Genomic DNA, 17,653 nt, shown 5'->3' on the forward strand with positions numbered 1-17,653 from the left:
GAGCCTCTAGGTATAAGACCAAGGACAGAAGCTGCTGTAGTACAACGAATGTGGGCTAAAGGTTTAGAATGTCATACTAGGTTGTGAGGGAGAAGTGCAATATTCCTGGGGGTCTGCTACTAAAGGGATGTTCTCGGCAGACCTAACATTGCGTCCTCTGCTCGCACACCTGAAAGGTGGAGCTTTAATTAAAGATCTTGTTTCGGTCACACATTACATAAGCCCTAATCAAGAATTTTGCAAAAATATCAATAACTAGCAAAAAAATGAAAACAGAAATAAAAACATAACTAAATAAAATAATACAATTAACTATAATAATGTTAAGATTATGATGAATAAAGGAATTCCTGTCTAGGGTTCACCGATGATGTATTTACCAACAACAGACTGTAGACTATGAAAAGATTTATTGTGTCTAGTAATAGTATTTATGGGCAGGAGAAAAAGAAAACAATATAAGCAAAACAGTATTAAGTTTCTTTTCTGAAATTAAAAAAAACCAAAAACATTTAATGCATTACTTAAAATAACGTACATAGAAATAATTATTATAAATATGAGTTTTTTCATTTTGGTTTCTGAGGTGAACAGAATAGAATATGCAGATTGTTTAAATACATGGATTTTAATTGTTGTATTAATGGAGTCAAAATGGTTCTTCCTTTTTGGTTTTTAACCAGTAGATTTTATCTGTTTCTCTCTTCATTAACACTTTATGCATTTTGTATCCTACAGTATAAGCATTCGTCTCTAGAACATGACTAGTGCAAAAGTACAGGGATGCTGGGCGTTTTTTTGCTTATAGGGCTTGCCATGCATTTACGAAGTCTTAGGCTGCCTGTCCATGGGCGATGATCCGCTTGCAATAAATCAACCGCTGATCACGCTATGAAATACTTTCCATAGGCTAACTATGGAAAGTGCAGCCCGACATTCACGAACAGAGAATCATAGCGATTTCCTGCTTGCGGAATTGAAATTGCGGCATGCTGCAATTTGCCACGATTCTCCGCGGTGAGCTTATCTATTAGATAGGATCATCGCGGACAGCTGTCAGCGGAATATTGTTAGCAATATTCCATCCCGGCCGTGGTCAGGCAGTCTTAGCGCTCCTGTCCACGGGCAATTGTCCATTGCATTACCCACGGCAATAATCTGGCCGCGGGTAACACAGTGAACTCTTTCCATAGCAATTCTCCGCTCGCGGGACTTAAATTGCGGCATGCCGCGATTCTCCGCGGTGAGCCTACCTGTCAGATAGGCACAACGCAGAGAACTGACAGTTCTCTCCCCCGCAGCGATATTCCGCCTCGCCCGTGGACAGGGGGCCTTATACTTGTGAGTTTTTGCTTTCAAAAAGGGGAGAAAAAAGCTGTTTTGTTTTTCAAAAGGATAAGAAAATATGTTTGTGTTTTGGGAAAAAAAATGTAAGGCTTTCTTTGCAAAATGTTTGTGCCAACTTTTGTAAAATGGTACATGTGGGTTTTTTCCAAGTATTTTTAGTGGTGACCCCAAAACACATGGCTAGTGAAAAACAAAAACACTATTTGTAGCTCATTTAAAATGCCCCTATTGACTTGCAACTAATATCTTGCTACGACATTTTTACCTAAAAACTGGATAAAACACACATCTAAAATCATGATGTTTTTCCTTAAAAGTATAGTATGTGTGAAACAACCCTAAGGCCCCCTTCACACGGGCAACAAAGTCGTGTGATTTTGTAGCATTCTTCGAGCACTGGCTGTGATTGGCTAAGTGTCAGCCAATCACGGCCAGCGCTTCCAGCAGCCAGGGATTTTTCAATCCCTGGCCAGAAGATGAAGAAGATCAGTGCCGGGACCTGGGGAGAAGCTGCAGCGGTGCCCCAGACAGCGCGGGAGAGGTGATGTATATATATATTTTTCTCCTTTAGTTACAGCTTATTTTCGGGGTAGGGCTTATATTTCAAGCCCCCTCGAAAATCCTCGCACGTGATGCTACAAAATCACGGTATTGCTGCAAGAAAATCGCAGCGATATCGCACGGTGCAGTGATGTGGTGCCGCCCGTGTGAAGGAGGCCTAAAGCAGTTATTTCTAGTTATTATGAAAAACTGGATCCCTACCAAAAGTGCAATGTATATGAGGACAACAAACATGTTGTGTCTAATTAAAAAGATGTGTAAAGGTAAAAAAACAAAAACAGCATATATAAGGGGCAGTACGGTCACATACTCAAGCTACATAACTATTAACATTTAAATTAACAACTTACAGTATATGCAGCTATGCACAAAAATATAATGCAATTGATTTGGGGGTGCATAATGGGCATTATTAGTCCAAACATGGTCACAAGGTAAAAACCTTATCCAGATTTCATCGATGGAAACCGTCATGGGGCATATTTACAGGAGTGTATATCGGCCGGCGTTTTCAAGGCCTGCTCATATACGCTTCCATCTGAGCAGTCCCCCCTTACCGACTCTCTGCCTCTTTCCTCCCCCTTCGGCTGTTTTCAATGGGAGTGGGTCGGATGGGGGGGGGCGGGGCTAAGTTTCCGCCCCTTGTCCACAGCCAGCAATGGGGGTGGGCGGGACAGAGCAGAGCTTTGCTCCACCTCGCCCCGCCCCCTGTTATTGCAAACGCTGGAGTGGAGGATAGAGGCAGAGAGCCGATGAGGGAGAGGGAAGGGGGGGAACTGCTTAGATGGAAGCCTATATCGGCCAACCATGAAAACGCCGGCCGACATACACTTGTGGGAATAAGCCCCTAGAAACAAATAAAGATTAGAGAATAGGATGAAGAATGAACACCGTGTGTAATGATCTTCTGGGTGTAAATTTTTAAGACTGCCCATAAAAATGTGAGTTAAGGTGTCGGAAGAAATCTCCTCCTACTGTAGATGAGGGTGGGAAAACAGCTTGGCAAAATTCACATATGTTAGGACCGTCCCGATCCCATTTCTCACTCAGTAGAATTGACAGGTCAATGTCATGAGGTGATGATGGCTTCCAAATCGGCTAAAATAGAAAAAAAACATGTGATAGTTTTGTAAAATACATAACAAACAAATAAGATACTAGAGCTTTATATTATATATATATACACATACATACATATATGCATACATACAAATCCAAAATAAAATACCACAAAAACTAAAGAATTGGGGATATTTTTCAGAACACTTCAGAGTAACATCCCAATTTTATTTAAAATACAAAATTAGTTCTGAATATACATTTAGTTTAATGTACTTTCCATACAAAATGATATTTCTTCCTATAAACTTAAATCTTTGACTATCTTTAACCATCAACCCCTTGAGTGGCACGCCCGGAAATTTTCCGGGATGAGCTCCACTGCTCATAGCGATATAGCCCGGAAAGCTTCCGGGCTATGTATCACTATGGGAGCTACAGAGCACAATGCCACAAGCTGCGACAGTGTGCTCTGCCTGCACAGACCCACAGAGAACAAAGCAAGGACTTTGAAAAACCAGCAGAAGATATAGCCTATCTGCCGGCAATCTCCTGCTTGTTTATAGGTTGCCATAGAGACCATCGGCTTGTCAGAAGCAAGCCGAGGGTCTCTGTGGCAGGGAGAGCTGGTGCTTGGCTGTCAGAGGACAGCCAAGCACCAGCTCTTACAGCAGAGATCAGAGAAAACCTCTGATCTCTGCTGTGTTAACCCCTTACATGCTGCAGTCTATGTGACTTCAGTTTGTCAAGGGCTGTCACCATGGGACCCCCGGAATCCCGGAATGTGATCAGGGGGTCCTGATGGGTCCCTGTGGAAGTCCCCATAAAGGACAAAAATTTTAAAAAAGTTAAAAAAACACAAGTAAAAAAATTATTTAAAAAAATAAAAATAAAAACACTTGTCTCCCTTTCCTTGTAAAAAATGTAAAATAAAATTACACATGTGGTATCCGTGCGTCGTAATGACCCATTATTTAACCCCTTAATGACATGGCACCTTTTTTTCTTTTTTCCCCATTTCTTTTTTTCCTCCCCCCGTTTAAAAAATCATAACTCCTTTATTTATCCATCAACGTCGCTGTATGAGGGCTTGTTTTTTGCGGGACGAGTTGTATTTTTCAATGGTGCTATTTAATGTACCATATAATGTACTGAAAAACTTTTACAAAATTCTAAGTGGAGTAAAATGAAAAAAAAAATGACATTCCGCCATCTTTCAGTGCGTCTTGTTTCTACGGCACACAAACTGCAACAAAAATCACCTAATAACTTTATTCTATGGGTCAGTACGATTACTACGACACCAAACTTGTATAGTTTTTTTTTTGCTGTAGTACTTGTATTTTTTTCAAAGACATTTAATTTTTTTAAATTATTTTCTGCTGCATCTTTTGCGCGCAATAACTTTTTATTTTTCCGTCGACGTAGTTAAGTGAGGGCTCATTTTTTGCGGAATGTCCTGTAGTTTGCGATGGTACCAATCTGGAATACATACGACTTTTTGTTCGCTTTTTATTTCATTATTTCTGGGAAACAGGGTGACTGAAAAAGTGCATTTGTGGCTTTCTTTATTTTTTTTTTGGACTACGTTCACTGTGCAGGGTAAATAATGCACTACTTTGATAGATCGGTTATTTACGGACACGGCGATACCAGATTTGTATTTTTCATTTAGGATTTAGATTTTTTATTATAGATATGACAAAAGGATGGTGATTTAAACTTTTATTACTTAGTTTTTTTTCTTTTTCATGACTTTTTCACACTTTAAAAAAAAAAAATTACAATTTGGTATTGGCATAATCGTACCGGCCTGTAGAATTACTTCAATATATTATTTATACTGCTCAGAGAATGCAGTGGAAAATAAAAATAAAAAACATGCCAGAATTACAGATTTTGTTAATCTTGCCACTAGACAAAATGGAATAAAAAGCGATCAAAATTTTACATGTTCCAAAAAAATAGATAAATGAAGACTGGAGTTCATCCTGCAAAAAAGAAGCCCTTCTAGGACTCTGGCAATGGAAAAATAAAATTAATACGGCTCTTGGAATGTGGCGACACAAAAGCAAACCTTTAAGAAAAAAAATGCTTGAAATGTACAAAAATAGCGAAACCTAAAAACTGTATAAACTTGGTATCGCCGGGATTGTGCTGACTCAGAGAATAATGATATCACATTATTTATTCTGCATGTTGAACGCCGTAAAAATGAAATCCAAAAAACAAATGGCAGAATTTTTTTTCCCTAATCTCCCTACAAATGTTTTTACAAAAGTTATGCAATACATTATATATACCCAAAAATGATGCCATCAAAAAGTACAACTTGTCCCGCAAAAAACAAGCCCTCATACAGCTGTGTCAATGGAAAAATGAAAAAGTTATGGCTCTTGGAACGCGACTGCAAAATTAGTTGAAATTCAATGATTAGACCATTTAAAAAACCTGCCCTGGTGGGCACGACAGGGTGGTAGGAAACCCGCCACTCAAGGGGTTAATATAGACAGACATAAACATTTGTGTTATAAAATAATCCTATTTAGATATATTAAACCTTCATACATACGTAGCTTCCTTGAATAGATGTAAGGGCTTATTCACACAGGCGTATATTGGCTGGGTTTTCACGCCTGACCGATATGCGCTGCCCCTCTGAGGCATTGTAAGACAATGCCTCAGTGCACAGGCCTGCACGCCGGCGGCGGCAGCTGCGTAGACTCCTATGGGAGCCTGTGCTAGCTGCCAGAGAAGGAAGGAGTTTAGCAGCGTGACTGCTAAACTAACTCCCCCTTCTCTTCGCCTTTTTGCCGTTTACAATGGAAGGGGCAGGGTGGGGGTGGAGCTAAGCTCCACCCCTCCCATTGCTGGCTTCAGACATGGGCCGGGCAAGGGGTGGGAGCTTAGCCCCACCCCCTCCTGCCCCCTCGCATTGCAAACGGCTATAGGGGAGGAGAGAGGAGGTGGGACGGCGAGGGGGAGAGAAGGGGGAATCTCCCCAGGCCCCACGGCATTGCGGCCTTGGTGTATATCCACCGGGCTCTTTGCTGTTCAAGTGTTTTTACAGTGTCGATAGATGCAAGTAAAACGCCTTCGGACATGTAAAGAGGCCCTAAAACTGAATTTGACAGTTTTTGTAGTTTTACTCCCCTATAAATATCAGCAATTTTAATTACTATTTCAGAGATCAATTAGTAATGAAGTTATAAATAACTGATAGCCCCAATTATTAGGGCGTAATACAACCACACTTTACATCTGACCATATTACAGCAGCGAGACACCCCCCACCCTACAGTTCTACTGAACCAAACTTAGATCACGATAGACGCCTCTTAGGATTTATCTCCGGTTCAGTAGAACCACTGACGTGGCAACGGTCTGTAGATGTTAAAAGGCTACCATATTACATCTGTCTGAAAACAGCCATAGGATGATACTGTAGATTTACTTCACAGTTTTCTTTATAAACCCAGTAGAGAAATATGGTCTTAGCTTGATAACAGCAACGGGAGCCAAGTGTACAGAGAAATCAATATGTCCATCACCAACAAGACGGTAAGTTTGTTGGAAAATATCGACTTCTGCTTTTAGGTGCTTTGTTATATTTCTTTAGATGTAATATTTTGTACACCATATTATTTCATCCCTTCATATAAATTTGCTCCATCCTCACTTTTCTTGGCCATCTACAAATAGATAATAGAGGTCTAGTGAACACCCATGTAATGACATCATACAGAATTTCAGACCATGTCTACATGTCCAATGTATTAATAGAAGATTATCACCCCAACCTGTAAGGCCAGGCTCATATAGCCATAAGTAGCGCTGTGCCGCTCAGGAGAGACACACATGTGAGTACGCCACAAGTATGCAATGACAAGTGTACTTGCTGTGTGCCGCCAATCCGCATACATTATCTTGGCTTGTATGCACATGTAATATGCACCAAGATAGTGCATGCTGCAAGTTTTTTTTGCATGTGTCATACGTGCTTGAAAAAAAAAACACAATTGCCCAATAGAAATCAAGGGGCTACTAACATTGCATACTGCGCGTTCAAAAATTGCATGCACACTGTGCAATGACAATAAGTTCTTGTGAATGCAATGAATGGCTGAGCGCTACCTGTGATTGGCTGGGCACTCAGCCAATCAGATACGGCCCTTTCAGCAGGCGGGGATTTTAAATTCCGGCCTGCTGAAAGAGCTTCAGAGCAGTTCAGGAGGACCGAGTGGTTAGACGCACCTGAGCCCCACAGCGGCAGAGAGGCGCATATATATGTTTTATTTTTTTACATATGCTAGGGATGATATATTCAGCTAAGGGCTTATATTTAAAGCCCTTCCCTGAAAATCACTGCAGTGGTTGCAGGCAGGCCACTGCTTTCAATTGGGCCGCCGGCAACAGCGGTGTGCCCATTGAAAGCAATGGTGCACAGAGCTTCATTTACACGTGTTTTTGCATGTATGTGGATGCACAGTTTTGTTTGCACCTCTGTGCGTGCAAACACATGCTCATGTGAACGAGGCCTCAGGAGGAGAAACTGTGATCTCCTCTACTATGCCTATGTGACAGGAGCTGTGTGATCATCATCAGTAACTGACAGTAGTGCATGTCTCCTCCTCAACACAGTTGTTGTGGTAGATCCATTCAACAGCATCACATAGGCTGTGAAATTGACTAGAAAATGATTCCATAATCCCCAAAGTAGATCTGAGCTGCCCAGAACTGAGATCACATGACCATCTGAGCAAAAAAGAAGCCTGGAGTTTAAGATAGAAAAAAAAAACTAACCAACATCGTACCACCCGGCTTCCCTCGAAAATAGGACAGGGTCTTATATTAAATTTTGCTCCAAAAGATTTTACTTTTTTCCATATATAGCTGCCTGGACACTATTTAAATTGACTTTTTCATTACCTGTAACTAGGGCTTATTTTGGAGAAACATGCTCAAAAATCCTGAAAAATCATACTGCATCCTCAAAAATCTAGAAAAATCAAGATAGGTCTTATTTTCAGGGAAACAGGGTAGCTCAGTTATACATACTGAGAGGATAGCTTCATAATGAATGAAAATGAAAAATAGGTACTTAATAGACTTAAAGGGCCAGTCCAGGGATTTTCTTTTATTCAATGTCATTATCTATATCAAACAAAATTCTAAAGTTCTGTTGTTTTCACACTGACCACTAAGTCTAATAATAGTTTGATACTTGCTGTTCTGTAGGGAAAACGGCTTCTGTAGCCTCCGTATCACGGACACATGAGTTAGACGCTCTCGGTCGGTGCGCCTGTTACAGTATTGTTTCTGCTGACTTCTATTAAGCAGTTTAGGTAGCCTTTCTATTTATCCTAACGAGGGTGCTTTACCCGGCGCTGGTCACTTTGCACGTATGAGCAGCGCGTCCCCCATGGCTTTCACTTCATCACTGGTGAGATAATATATATTGATACTTTTGCTTTGAATTTCATTTCTCCTCTTCAGCTCTGTTATAATTGCTTTTGTTATCATTCTACCAGCTCAGAGCACCTTTTATGCTTTTACGCTACTGTGGCGCCGTTATAATGGATGCTTATTGAATGTGGCATTTATTATATTTTATTAAGTTTTGGACTAGCAGTTTTTCCGTTCATTACCACTCGCTTCCTTCAATAATTTGCGCATTGAATTGCCAGTGACAAAAAAAAGTTTCACTACCTGGTTTGAATTGGCTAAAAAAAATACCATATATACTCGAGTAAAAGCCTAGTTTTTTAGCACATTTTTTAATGCTGAAAAAGCCCCCCTCGGCTTATACTCGAGTGAGGTTAAAAAAAACAACAAAAAACCCGCAATAATCACCTCCCAGACTGCGTCTATGTTCCTGGCGCGATGGTCTCCCCGGCGGTACGGCAAGCTGCTTGAGAATTCTCCCCGCTGTCATCTGCCTAGCTCGGCTTTGAATTCCTCCGCCATCAGCGCTGTGTAGGTAAGCGCTGTGATTAGATTGAGCGCCAGCCAATCACAGCCGGCGCTCAATCATTCACAGCCATTCAGTGGATGACATCACTGAATGGCTGCGATTGGTTTATCAAGCGTCGGCTGTGATTGGCTGGTGCTCGATCCAATCACAGTGCTTACTTACTTGAATTTATGGTGGGGGAATTCAAGGCCGAGCCAGGGAGATGACAGCGGGAAGAATTCTCAAGCAGCTTGCTGGACCACCAGGGAGACCATAGCATTGGAGAGTATTGCATTTTTTCTTTAACTAGTATATACTTGAGGCTTATACTCGAGTCAATAAGTTTTACAGGTTATTTGTGGTAAAACTTATTGACTCGGCTAATACTCGAGTATATACGGTAATTAGGAGATACATTCCCTTTAAGACACCATAGTGGAGCTTTATAAGATAAGAAGAAATGGTCTATATCCTCACACAAACAACAGTGCCACTTTTGTCCACAGGCTGTGTTTGGTATTGCAGCTCCTCCCCCATTCACTTGGGCCTCTCACACAGGGATTTTTTTACAGCGTTTAGTGGGCATTTGTAACCGTCACTAGAAACACTGCACAAAACCTCCATTCATTCTAATGGGGCTTCTCAGCGGAGCAGTTTAGAAGCGCTTCTAACGCACGCTAAAACGAATGATGTATGTTCTGTTCTAAAATACTGTAAAACGTTGAGTTTAAAAACGCCTGTGTGAGAGTAGCCTTAAAAATGGCCGTTTTGGCAGAAAAATGTTAGCCCTTTTACCTTACCTTATAAAAGCTCTAAGGCCTCGTTCAGATGAGTGTTTGTTTTGCGCACAAATACCCGCGCAAAAAGATCGCTGCTCACGTGTGGAAAAATTGTGTGAATAAAGCTAAAGGCGTGGTTTACATTTGTGCATAATTTGCTCATTCATACAATCCATATATACACACACACGGACATATACATTTATATATATATATATATATATATATATATATATATATATAGATATATATATATAATGTATATGAAATGAAACCATGGTGGATGACATGTCCGTATAAACACATACACACACACACACACATTATATATATATACATATATATATATATATCCCCCGTGTTTCCCCGAAAATAAGACACTGTCTTTTATTAATTTTTGTTCAGAAAGGTTTAACTTTTTTACATGTATAGCTGCCTGGACACTATTTAAATTGACTTTTTAATTAACTGTTAGCAGGACTTAATTTTGGAGTAGGGCTTTTCAAAAAGCCTGAAAAATCATTTTGCATCCTCAAAAATCCTTGAAAATCATGCTATGTCTTATTTTCAGGGAAACAAAGTATATATATGTAATGAAACCATGGTAGTTGACATGTCCGTATAAACACATACACACATATACTGTACATATCTGTGTGTATGATCATATTGACATGTAATTACAACATGTTTCTAATGAATATTAATGTCTTTTTGCTTTTTTATGTTTCTAGAGATTTTGTTATGTTACCAAGTACTAATCACAGCAAGTGATGAAATCCTCTGCAGCGCCGCTGGATTGTAAGGCTGGCTTCACACAGGCATATTTAGGTGCACAAAATTTGCTATCATAATACACAGAAAATATAACCCATTCATTTCATTGAATTCATTCATATTTTTGTATTTCACACATTTTGGTTGTGCAAAAAAAAAAAAGTACTTGTTTTTTTGCGTAGTTCTGCACCAAAGTTCCCCATAGAAGTCAATGGAGAGTGCGCAAATACGCACACATTATATAAGGTGCGTAAAACACTGCGTAGTTCTGCTGGACAAAGAACACATCTGGAACTAATTATCCATTTCAATGGGTGTATTTGTTTGCCGCTCGTTAATGGATATCCTTTGTGAGTGATAAGGTACAGTAACATATACTGATGTGCCGGCACAAAAACATTGTTGATTCTGCAAATACGCAGTGCTCAGGCACGAGCAAACAGGCTGACGCCCGTGTGAAGGGGGCCAAGAAGAAACATTACACCATTCTCATTGAACTCAATGGCCATCCATGTAATATACGGACATGATGAGTGAATGCTCTGTGGAACTATTCTGTGTTCTGGCCAATGGATCCACCTCTGTTGGCTCAGAATTCCCTAGTAGGAGATTTAAATCAGTTTTCTAAACCATAATTTGCCTCTAGTTTATGGTTATTAGAAAGAAAATGTTGATATCTCTGTTGCTTTTCCCCAAAGATACAATACAAGTAACAGTTAATAATCATTTCCACCAGTGTGAAGAACAGTATCACAGCCGCCCGAACTGCTAAGTCTTCTTCTGAGCATTTACACAGAAATCTTCGGCATTGCTCCATCTTATAAATAGCTATGTTTGATAACAGCGCTCGCTTTCCTTGTTTGATTGGGGCACAAACATATGGACCATATGGAATCTCTTGAGCATTACTTGAGATGTCCATGCTAATACGTCAACCAAAGGAAGTTGTGTACAGCTGTCCACATTCGATGTTTTAAGACACCGGTTAAAGCATACTAATATCAGGGAAGGGAATTACTTGGCAGTATGTTAATGTGATGATGATGTGTTGACTTCCACAGATCTCCATTATCCACTGTGACAACAATGTGTGGATCCCAATTAGCTGTCACAATACTTTTATGTTAGTTGACCTTTCTTGCATTGTCAACATTGCTACTTCCCCATGATCCAGTGCAGACAATGTCCAAGTCAAGAATTGAATAAAGGGCAAATGATGTCAATAGAATAAACCCCATGAAGCAATGAACCCTATTAAATAGGATGTATTCAAATAGGCTAATTTAGTACTATATCTTAATACCGGTGTCCTATATTAAAATACTTGAATAGGAAGGCATGAATGCATTATAAGATGTAACATGGTTTTCAATTTTGTCTAGTGGCCCCATTAAGAGAGTAAAGCCCAATTGCAGAGTTGAAGACTAGGACGTGAGAAGCAGAAATCTACTTTCTGCGACCCTCTATGTCCTGTGGTATCACTGCTATGACTGAAGGAAAGAATACTCCAAGTGGCTTCCTGCTCCAATGATTCATGCATAGAACCATTCGACAGTGCAGTCCTGGGCTCTCTACTATATAGTGACCAGCTAAAGTTTGGGGCACAAGGGTAAGACGGCATACACTTAAGTGAAAGTAAACACAGAAAAGTTGGCATTTATATGTGGTTTTGCTTAGCAAATGCCATCAGATATGGCATGCCCTACACCATCAATAGAGTGATTGAGAGACCCTGACTCTTTGTCTGTCTTCTATGCAATGTCTCTAGGTTGGGTACCTTCTTATGTCATCTGAGATGACTCATCTCCCAAAACCTCAGGAGACCTCAAAGATCAAAGGTAGAAATGAGCGAGCATGCTCGGTAAGGTGAGTTACTCGAGCGTGCTTTGCTCATCTCGAGTAACTGCCTTCTCCACCGAGATTGCTCGATGGGGCAGCGGGGGTGGGGGGCGGTGGGGGAGGGTGAGAGAGATCTCTCTCTCTCCCAGCTACCCCCCGCTGCCCCCCTTCCTCCAAGCACGCAAGGAGGAGAAGGCAGTTACTCGAGATGAGCGAGGCTCGCTCAGGTAACTCACCTTACCGAGCATGCTCGCTCATCTCTAATCAAAGGTATGAGTGGCATTTCATATTGTTTTGGTTGCATACACCAATAGCTGGTCCTAAAGTTGGGTTTGCATATATCACTTGTATCTGTTCAATTGTTTTATACGCAATTCGTGACTTTTTTTTGCAGTTTATGCACCAGTTAAATATCCGCACCCTGAAATAACTGGATAGAAAAACACTACAGTCCACGTTTTTGATCTGGCTGCTGGACAGGTCAGGAACAACAATTCCAAAAGATGCCAAACATTATCCCATAGGAAACAATGGGATCAGCTCTGGCATCAGTTTCTCTCTGACATATCACTACCAAACCGGAAATAAAAAAAAACTATGGATGGTCAGACATATGGGAATGAAGCCTAGGCGGATGCACCCAGTGGCAGAGGATACAAGACTAGGGTTGGGGTTCAGCCTGGAATACCAAACTCTGCTGGAGTGAGTAGATCTGGTGATAACTATATTAGACATAAAACTTTATTTTTTTTAATAAAAAATAAAGATCAGATTTATTTCTCTTGTCCTTATTTATAAACTATGTTATGGGGCTTACATGGTGAGGGAACGGGAAGTCTGGGAGCTGTATTTCATACTCACCAGGTGCCCCGCTCCTGTACGGTGTACCTGGGAAGCTGGCATGTGCACAGAGTGTGACTTTTTAGATGACTCTGCATGTGCCAACTTTGCAGGACCTACGCAGAAGCGGGGCACCTGGTAAGAATCAAGCACAACTCCCTAGGCTCCCCATTCCTTGACTTTTGGAGCCCCATAATGGAAGCAGGAGCTGAGGCAATATTTGTCCCAAGTGCCCCATTCTGAAAAGGGTTTTGTCTGATGTACAACCCCTTTAATTTCAGAGACACTGTAATGCTGCATTTTCCTGGAGTGGAGCTGCATGGAACATAATTAACACTTACTGCCAGGATTTCCCATTGATTACAGCTAATTGCTAGGGGTCAAAAAGCAAAACACAGTGGGGATCAATGGAGAATGTTAAGCAAACTTGTAAGATGCACTTTCCATCTTAGGAGGATTTTGAGGGCTTATTACATGTACGTGCTATTTTGAGAAGCAGAGGGTATTAGAACCCTCTAACCATCATCTGCCATCTGCCCTCCGACCCCTCAAACATCCCATATAGTTATATGTCTTGAGTAAGAGGCAGCAGCCTACTATATGACTCAGCAAAATAATGAAGAAAATTAGCTGCCTTGGAGCCATATACTGTATATATATCATATTATAGAGTAGAGGCGATAAAATATATAGTCAGGTAGCGGATGACAAATTCAATTATTGGTGGCATTAGTGTGTAGTGAATGGTTTAGGTTTTGTGATTTTTAGTTTTTCCCGACCCTCAGCGACCCTAAAGCTGAGCTCCCTCCATGTTTTTTGGTTTTGCACTGCTTCTTTCAGTTGTGTGATATCCATGCCAGTATCAGCTCTGACAGTATCAGCCATCGTGTCCTTTTGTGGCCAGCTCTTCTTTTGCAGCTGATCTGTCCAAGCATTATAGATTTTTCTAGCGACTCTGCTCGCATTACATGGCCAAAATCCGTGAGTCTGAGTCCGGTCATCTTGTCCTCCAGTGATATATCGGATCTTATACGATTCAGCACTTCTCTGTTTGTTACTCTCGCCTTTCAGGGTATACGGAGCAGCTTTTACCAGCACCACAGCTCAAACGCATCAATCCTCCATCTATCACCTTTTTTCGCAGTCCAGCTTTCACATCCATACATGGCTATGGAGAATACAATGGTTTGCACTATCCTGCGTTTACTTGTGATGCCGATATCCCTAATTTTCCAGATTTTGTCCATGTTTAGCATCGCGCTTCGCCCCAATGCTATCCTACGTTTTATCTCCGGCATAGATTCTCCAGCCTGGTCAGTTTTTGAACCAAGGAAGATGAAGTCTTGCACGCATTCTATGACCTCAGTGCTGATTTTGATTTTACTTTGGCCATTTTTTGCAGTTGTCATAATTTTTGTTTTCTTTGGGGTGCCTTCACACTAGCAATCGCGGTATTGCTGCGTTTTTGTAACGCAAATGTCAATAGGACTTTCTAAGGTTAAAAACGCATCGCACAAAAATCGCGAGTTTGTACTTTGCGATTTTTGTGCAGCACATTTTTAACATTAAAAGGTCCTATTGAGATTCGCGTTAAAAAAACGCAGCGATATCACGATCCAAGCGTGAAGGCACCCTTCAATTCAGGTAGAATTTGCAATTCTAATGTACTTCATCAGCAAAGTATAAATTATAGCGTATATGTCCTAACACTTGAAAATCCAAATTGCGGGATATATTAAGCCCCACCCTTTTTAACTACATAATAGAATAAGCTCCACCATTTTTGCAGTATGAAATATATATTCATATAAATCAGCTCTCTAGCATGTGGTATACTAACAAGATATTAAAACGCCTTAACTTCTGTTTCTCAAGGTCCATATTGTGTTTCGCTTTTTCGGTACGGCATATTCTCCTTTTTTAGAAAAATATTTATTTTGCATTTTACTCACTAGCTCAGTTTCGGCATATGAAAAAGTTATGGGAGATGAGAAAAAAAGAAAGAAAAAAGCAGATCCTCCTTTCATAAACAATTCTAAAACTCACAAACCAAAGTCATCTCAAGATTCCCCCTTCACCCTGGTGTGAAAGTCAATTATCTAACCTTCTGCCCTGTGCCTTTTGACAGCTCAACACCAATTTTTTTTTTCTTTTTTTCTATTTTTTTTTTTAAAGCTACTTTTTTTTCCTCTCAACTTGTAATCACATACCAGCTGTTTCTTATGTTCTGGTATGGAAAAAAATACACAATGCAGACTGCCACCTTGTGGTAAAACAGCACACTGCAGCTCAAAGCTCAAAATTGCACTAGATGAAGCAAACTTATCTTGATTGCAGATAAGCTGTGCACATTAATTTCACAATGTGATATATTGTATGTGGACCTTTTGTCTCTTAAGTGGTTGTCTTCTAACTGATATTGGTGGCATAACACTCCTACCTATATGCCAGCCATGTTCAATCAAAGGGGGTTCAACTGTGATGATACCTGCTGATCATTAGGACAAAGTGGCGGCGGGGCTAGGGTAATGTTGTGCGACTTTGTCACTTTTCAGCTCTGTTCTGCTTTTTCTTGAGGCTACCAATCAGCCCATTATAGTCAGTGCTGGTTGGGAAGTTTGGAGCTGGCATTAGCGCAATCCACAGGACATGTTCTCGGCGTATGGCGTGCATACAAATACACGTATGTGAAGGAGCCCTCAATCCTCCTGCATTGCAGCATGGGCCAACTGCGGTACATTGAGTGCTGTGTTATGCATCTAGGCAAGCTCATAGACCACATTGGTTTTCCTTATTCTCTTGGGGGTCCACACATGAAGCTTCTTCTCCCTTTCTTTTCTTACATGCTCATTATAGTCAATGGCAGATCATACAGTCTCCAAAAAATGTGCATTATAGAATTAAAGCAACCCTCTGGTCTTGGGACAAAATTCTTTCCCAGGATCACAGAGTAGAGGGCATACTGTATATTTTCTGCACTTGATCTTCATCTCCATCCCTCCATTTCAGTCCCATTTTCGACCAGCGATGATGCTCTCTACCATCTCTAAACTTCTTATTAACCAGCAATGCATTTGTAGTGTTAGACTATTAATGCGCTATACTTCTTCTGTGATTGGCCAGCTCTGCTCATGTGATCAGTGCTGGGCAATCCGAGAACAGTGCATAGCCTAGTTAGAAATTAATGGTGGTCATCTGAAAGTAGGACAGGAACTGGAGCAATGGAGGAACAGAGAAGATCATCAAGTGCAGGAAATATACCCCGCTCCACCCTCCAGTCTCGGGACAAAATTTTGTCCTGAAACTGGAGGGTTGCTTTAATAGTTTTGAAGTATTAACCCTTCCCAATCCAATTTGTATCCTGGTTTTCCTAGGGGGCTTACTCTTTTTCTGCCATTATATAACAGCGCTATATGCTGGCTAAAGCCAGTACTGCATGAGGTGACACGTTGGATAGGCTCCGACAGCAGAGAGGCTGGCAATATACAGTAAGGGAACCCTGACTGACGTCTTCCAACATCGGAGCTGTACAGCCTTAAGTCATAATGTCTTCAGAGGTCAGACAGTGGCCAATTGGAAAGGGTTACATGAATAATGCTAGTTTAACAAAGCACCTAATATCCTCAAGATTGGGGCATGAAGTTAAGTTGATCAAGCTGATACTTTGATCCTCATACTAAAAAAAAGTTGTGCACCCCTTATCTATTAGTTCACAAAAATGTATGGGACATGAAATATTATTGCTACAAGTCCTATTTATTAAAGGGCAGCTAACTAAAGAATTGTACGGAAGCCCCTTTACCACGTATGAAGCATCTGACAGACATGATCTTCGCTGCATTCCCACTTTTGTCTTTGATGACAACTATTTTAAACTAATGTTCCCACTGGTCAGTGTTGTGATAAGAACCACTATGTGGATCGACCTCTACGTCCATATCAATGACCATATGGCATTTTTCTGGAACCATTTATATTAGAACTCTGAGGGGAGGGGAGTTCGTTACTAAGTATATCCCTAGATTCACAATAAAAAAATATGCATTTTTGGAAACAATTACTGCTCCAAAACAAAGTAATAGTGAACGAGCAACCAAGCAACACTTGCCTGGACAAATCTTCCAGAACTGGGGTCATTATTAGTGGTTGCCCACTCTGGCTAATAGAAAGGGTCGTGAGTAGTGTTGAGCAAACTGAACCAGTAGAACCCTGTTTAGGGTTTAACTTTTCTAAAAGTTCAGTTCGGTACAAACTCTTAGCAAAATTCTACTCAAAACAGTTGGCTAAACACTAGTCCTGCACAATGGTATATAACACTGTCCAAGAGCCATAAAAGCCCCGTATAACACTCTCCCAGTATTATACAGGGCTTTTATGGCCTTTAGATAATGTGTACAACAGAATTCGGACTCATAGTAGTCAATGGGGTTATTCAGACATCGCATAATCCATGTGAAAGAAGTCGCACCAGATACTATTCCAGTCCAGTTTGTTTGAC

At 40.7% G+C, this 17,653-nt stretch overlaps 1 protein-coding gene across 7 annotated transcripts in view; it reads right to left on the reverse strand.

The window, feature by feature from the left end:
• Window positions 1-391: 391 nt before the first annotated feature.
• TANK (TRAF family member associated NFKB activator) overlaps window positions 392-17,653 on the reverse strand; it is a 197,314-nt gene continuing 180,052 nt past the window's right edge. For all 7 annotated transcript variants that reach the window (XM_066575945.1, XM_066575944.1, XM_066575947.1 and 4 more), the window contains one exon: window positions 392-3,006. In XM_066575945.1, the coding sequence (XP_066432042.1) occupies window positions 2,830-3,006 (177 nt within the window). In that variant the 3' untranslated portion in view covers window positions 392-2,829. The remainder of the gene's footprint in view (window positions 3,007-17,653) is intronic.

The sequence above is a fragment of the Eleutherodactylus coqui genome, chromosome 8 (assembly GCF_035609145.1).
Source record: "Eleutherodactylus coqui strain aEleCoq1 chromosome 8, aEleCoq1.hap1, whole genome shotgun sequence".
In the NCBI taxonomy this organism is placed as follows: Eukaryota; Metazoa; Chordata; class Amphibia; order Anura; family Eleutherodactylidae; genus Eleutherodactylus; species Eleutherodactylus coqui.